Source organism: Saccostrea cucullata, unplaced genomic scaffold (assembly GCF_032062105.1).
Source record: "Saccostrea cucullata isolate Sc308-1 unplaced genomic scaffold, CSIRO_AGI_Scuc_v1 ctg19846, whole genome shotgun sequence".
NCBI lineage: Eukaryota > Metazoa > Mollusca > Bivalvia > Ostreida > Ostreidae > Saccostrea > Saccostrea cuccullata.
In genome coordinates, this window is record NW_026938555.1 from 1 (window position 1) to 5,162 (window position 5,162).

Below are 5,162 nucleotides of genomic sequence, written 5' to 3' on the forward strand. Positions count from 1 at the left end.
ATTATAGATTTAAAATAAATGATGAATAATCATCTTCATCAATAATTACAATAATTAATTTAAATTTAAAATTTCCACCGTTTAAAATTTGTGCAAGAATCTTGTACAACGAGCGTTGAAGGAGGTGTATGTGGGAGCGTAGTGGGAACGACAACTTTGGATAGAGAATGGGACTTTTACTCAAAATATCGACGTAAAATGTGCTTTTTCCTGTAGAAATCATGGGAATTTTAAATCCACGTCATTGTTATTTCAAATAAATGACGTCATTGCTATAAATGAAAATATTCAGTGTTTTGAAGTTTGCAGAAATTCACCTGTTTTAGAACATGATTATATATTTATCCGTCAAAGTTTGATTTTGGCGGCAAATATTAGTCCTTTCCGAATAAAGTCCTTTTGTCTATGTGTGCTCCTCAGTTGTTGGAGGCGTAGTTAATTTTGGGGAAGATAAGACACATACACCGAACCTTTGCATCAGCTATTCTCGGTTTTAGTATTGCTTTGTTTAAACGTGTACACTGTTCAATTTTCTTATTTTTTCAGGCTATTTTAAGAAAATATATCCTTTTCCTTACAATTTAATGTTTAGGAAAGCCAGTTAATTAGTAAATTTCGTTTTTAAACTATGGTCGATAACAACTGTACTTGTCCAAAAAATTACTGACTACTCTTGTCAATTTTCATCTCTTTATCTAACTATTTGCTCTATTTTAGTTTTAAGTAGATTTTCAGTTATCATTACAGTCTTGACCCAGGATAAATTCGATGATGATGTCTAGTAATATATAGACTGGACGCTCTATTGTCTGTAGACAGGATTTTTTTTTTATCATAATGATGACACTAGTCTATAGACTGAACTTTTGTGTACTCCGTTGAGTGGAATCGAACGGTGGGGGACGAAGTGGCTGTCAAGTTACTCATCTCAGTGTTGGTCGTTAGACGGTTCTGTAAAAAACACTTGAAAACTGATACAAATCCTTTCCTGAAGTTCTTGTTCATAAAACAATATGTTACAGGATGAACAAACGAGGACACATAGGCCAGAAGAAGCATCAGCGACCAGGCAAGATTCGACACGCGACTGTGAATGGATTCGTAGTGAATGATCTTCCAAGTGCTGCAGACGTACAGCGGTGTCCAACAGATAAAATACTCGAGCACAATCACAACCAACATTTTGATGACTCGTCGTCTGCTTGATATACTGTGACGTAGATTAGAATGACGTAAGCTTACGTGGTCACCATTTTTCTGTTGATTTCCTCGAAGAGGCAAGGACACCGATGAGTTATCCGCATCTTTCTTGGACGTACCAGTCCCGTCTGAAACATTAATGAACTTGATTATTTTATCATTTGGCATATTAAGAAATTCATTTTAAATGAACTTTTAAGATAATTCAGATGTATTCATTACAGGAAACTAATATTAAATTTCCTTATGAATGGACTTGATATTCAATAATTATGGTCAGGTACAAGGAAATCAGCACTGCATCCATCTTTTTTATTTGGCCATACAAGTACTAGTAAATGCCACCATTTATGCATGCATGGTCTTTTCTTTAATACATCTTTTCCTTGTAATTTGCAAACCTACCTGCATTGTCATTGACCTGTTGAGTGATATCTGCCCACAATCTAAATGCAATTCTTCCATAAACCAGCGCCATAATGAATAAAGGGATGATAAACAAGATCGCACATAAGGAAACACCGTACACAATTTCAATAGTCCTCATATGTTTTGGCCAAATTTCGCGACAAGCATGGCGGTCTTTGTTTCCAATTTGTATAAGTTTCTGTGAGGCGGCAATTGGTATCATCAAGGTCAAGGCCAGAAGCCATATTCCAAGGATGCACTTATAGGAGTGGGATCGAGTCCGCCACCGACGAGATCGGAGTGGTTCAACAATGGCAAAGTATCTTTCCAGAGAAATCGTGACGATAGTAAAACAACTGACTCCCACAGAGACAGCTGAAAATAAATAAGAACTGTTTGTTTAAAAAGTTCATGATGCAAATAATACGATTCTGCTTTTAGAGAGTGAACATATTTGAATGTGAAAAAAGAGAACAAACATTATACGGAGCAAGGACCACTATCTTCGTAAAAAAAAATCCATGATACGGATTCTAATTAATTAAAAAAACTAATTTTGATCTGCTCCAAGTTTGGTTTTTATTCAGACACGTAGCATTGTTTTTAAAAGAGGCCAGACAAAACAAATGTCTGAGACAAATATCGGGAAAAAATGCCAAGCTAAAGAAAAATTTTTAAAACTCGAAAACCCTATTGGTTGAGAGGGGGTTGGGTTTCAACTCCTTTTACTTTTATTCAAAATGGCCAGTCCCTCCCCTTTCATACAACAGAACTGTACAACATTCTTGTTTTAACAGACTGGTACATATGGATGAAGTGAATGTTATTGTTTTATAGTTATGTTTCCAAAAGTAATAACAATCTTATCAACTTAATAATTATGATCATACGTTTTTAAGCTCTATTAGTAAGAGACAATAAGAGCTCATGCGATAGCAAAGTGTCTTTCGTCCATCCGTCTGTCTGTCAACATTATTTTCAAAATGCTACTCTTCCTACAGTTTAAGGTCAGTAAACATGGTGGATAAATTCAAGTTGTGATGTTGACATGCATGTACATAAAAAAAAACCGATAGGTTGTTCTTTAATTGTATTTTTTGGTTTAATTTATGTCTAGTATAACTAGATTTTTGAGGTCAGGTTAGAAACGTTAATAAAATAGAAATTTACTGATTCTGTGCGGAAGTGAATTACTCCCACATTTACACCATTACGGATATCCTAAGGAGTTGCAACCCCCCCCCCCCCTAAAAAAAAGAAATGGGCAGAAAGCTACATATTGCAGCTAACGAGTAGACTGCACTTAAATGCATAATTGTGTAAATCGGTTTTTGATTTCGATGAATGGCGTCGCTGTGGTTACTAAAAATAGAAATTTCTGTGAAACACTTTGAAGCGCTACTCCTCGTTAAGGAAGCTCTAAACACTAACGGAAACTGTTTTTTGGATAGAAAAATATATCATATATAGATATGCATATTGAGACTTTTTCATTTATTTAGAACATAGGGTACGTGCCTTATTTGTGCAGGAAAAATGTTCAAGGACCAAGAATTATTTGTGAGCAGAAGTCATTGTTGTTTACTTACATTGTGAAAATTAATGAAAATAATTAATTAAATGTCTTACTCTTGGTCTTATATAATGCTAAAAATATTCTAATCTATTATAAATCATGTAATTAACGGTAAATAACAATTTCTTTAATCTTACATCTAAGGGCAGATCACTCTAACTGCATAAAACTACCTAATAATTAGAGCTCTTTAGTGTGCAGTGTTTAAAGCGTCCTTAATAAGTTTTGGTCTGTTTCGATATAACGTACGAGACTTGTAATTCTGTATATAAGTTTTAGATTTCGATGTCTAGTGTCGCCCTGGTTACTAGTAACAGACGTTTCTTTGAAAAAACGTTTCAAATGCTATTCCTCCTACAGTTTTGCTTAGATCTGGGTATAACTTGGCATGCAAGTAGACTAAATCATGATATACCCGGTATGATTCTATTTAGATGAACGCTTTTGCTATGGTTACTAAAATTAGTATTTGAAAAATTAATGCTACTGCTACAGTATTAGTCTGATTGCAATTTTCCCATAAAAAAACTAAATCAAGGATCATTATTCTATGTATTACTGTTGCAAAGATTCAATTACACTGCTACTTTTCTCTCCCTTTGTTATTAGTACAAACAGTAAGAAATACAGTCTCGACAAAGACTTCTGTTTTTTTTACCATGAAATACTGTCGGTGTTATTATCTACGCAGAGTAAATTTAAGAGGAGTTATCTCTGTTTTTATGTCGATCTCCTCTCTGAGAACCTTTTTTTTTTATCTATTCTTAAAACGCACACTCGTGTCCATATGTACGCGGAACGGACCACTCCTCACTGGTAAATATCTCATTTGCATCGAACAGTCATCATTTTGACAACTCACTACTCTTCAAACACCTGCCTTTTCATTTTCAATCAGCGATGTTTTCAAAGAACTTGATGAATCCACACTTCTACGAATTCTTCGCTGAAGGAAATACCTTTGTGCACTAATTAACCCTATTTACAGCTCACCTAGATTTTTTAAAAGGACCATTTTTTTTCTGAAGTAGATTATTTCTATCGCATTGCATTTTTCCTTCAAATTCCTGATATCATCAAAAGAAACCTTCGCGCATGTCCGCTGAATCATGAATTTTGGTATCAAGTTTAGTGCTTCAATTTTTGGTCACTAATTTCGAGTCTTTTGCTGTAATTACCTTGATAAAACTAATTACCCTATCAAAGAAGTAAAGAGGGACTAATGGAAGTCAGCCTTCATTTGCAGCCTCGATTGTCTTCAAAAATACATTAGATACTGCAGTCTCCATTTTTATTTGATTTTCTTCCTAATAGATTTACTCGACTCAATTGGAAAACTTAATTATGAGAGAATATTTGTTTTAAATTTCAAAGTTCACAAAAAAGAAAGAATTTCAAAGATCCTGCATAATACGAAGAGCTAAAAAACATTCACTTGTAATTTTGTAAATAGCGATAATATTTTTCTCCGACAGTCATTAAGGCGATGGTAAAATCGGTGTTCGGTAATTGTTTTCATTGCCCTGCAGGGTCTAATTCTCCTAATAGCCGCAGCCAAGACATTACTGAAGCTGCCACCTCACAAGAGCTCATACAGCGGAGATTAGGAGATGTCTGGATGAATTAAAGCCCGTTCTACATGATTTTCACATTTGATTTAAAGAAGGATTTATTACCAGCTTTTCATATTTCGAGCCCTGAAGATTCTTTTTAACGTCGATGAGATGACGTTCAAACCGATAGTATATCTTGAATTTATGTGAAACTCCAAACCAATCTATTTGTATGCATGCTGAAAGAAATGGTATTGTATTTGTGTTTCTAATTAATGAGATCTTAGATTTATCTTAGGGTCAGTGTTAGACAAATATAGACGCTAATATCTTGACCTTGATTGAATAAAGATACAAGAGGGTCATGAACCCAGATGATTTTGCTGATTGTTTGATGCCGATTTGATGCTGCTTGTGTGTATTAT

At 34.4% G+C, this 5,162-nt stretch overlaps 1 protein-coding gene across 1 annotated transcript; it reads right to left on the reverse strand.

The window, feature by feature from the left end:
• Window positions 1-490: 490 nt before the first annotated feature.
• Window positions 491-1,983, reverse strand: LOC134250609 (cholecystokinin receptor-like; the record flags this gene model as incomplete). Its single annotated transcript, XM_062732969.1, has 2 exons — window positions 491-1,328; window positions 1,606-1,983. Coding segments are annotated over 2 exons (860 nt in total), but the record flags the coding sequence as incomplete, so codon positions are not given.
• Between the last annotated feature and the right edge of the window lie 3,179 nt (window positions 1,984-5,162).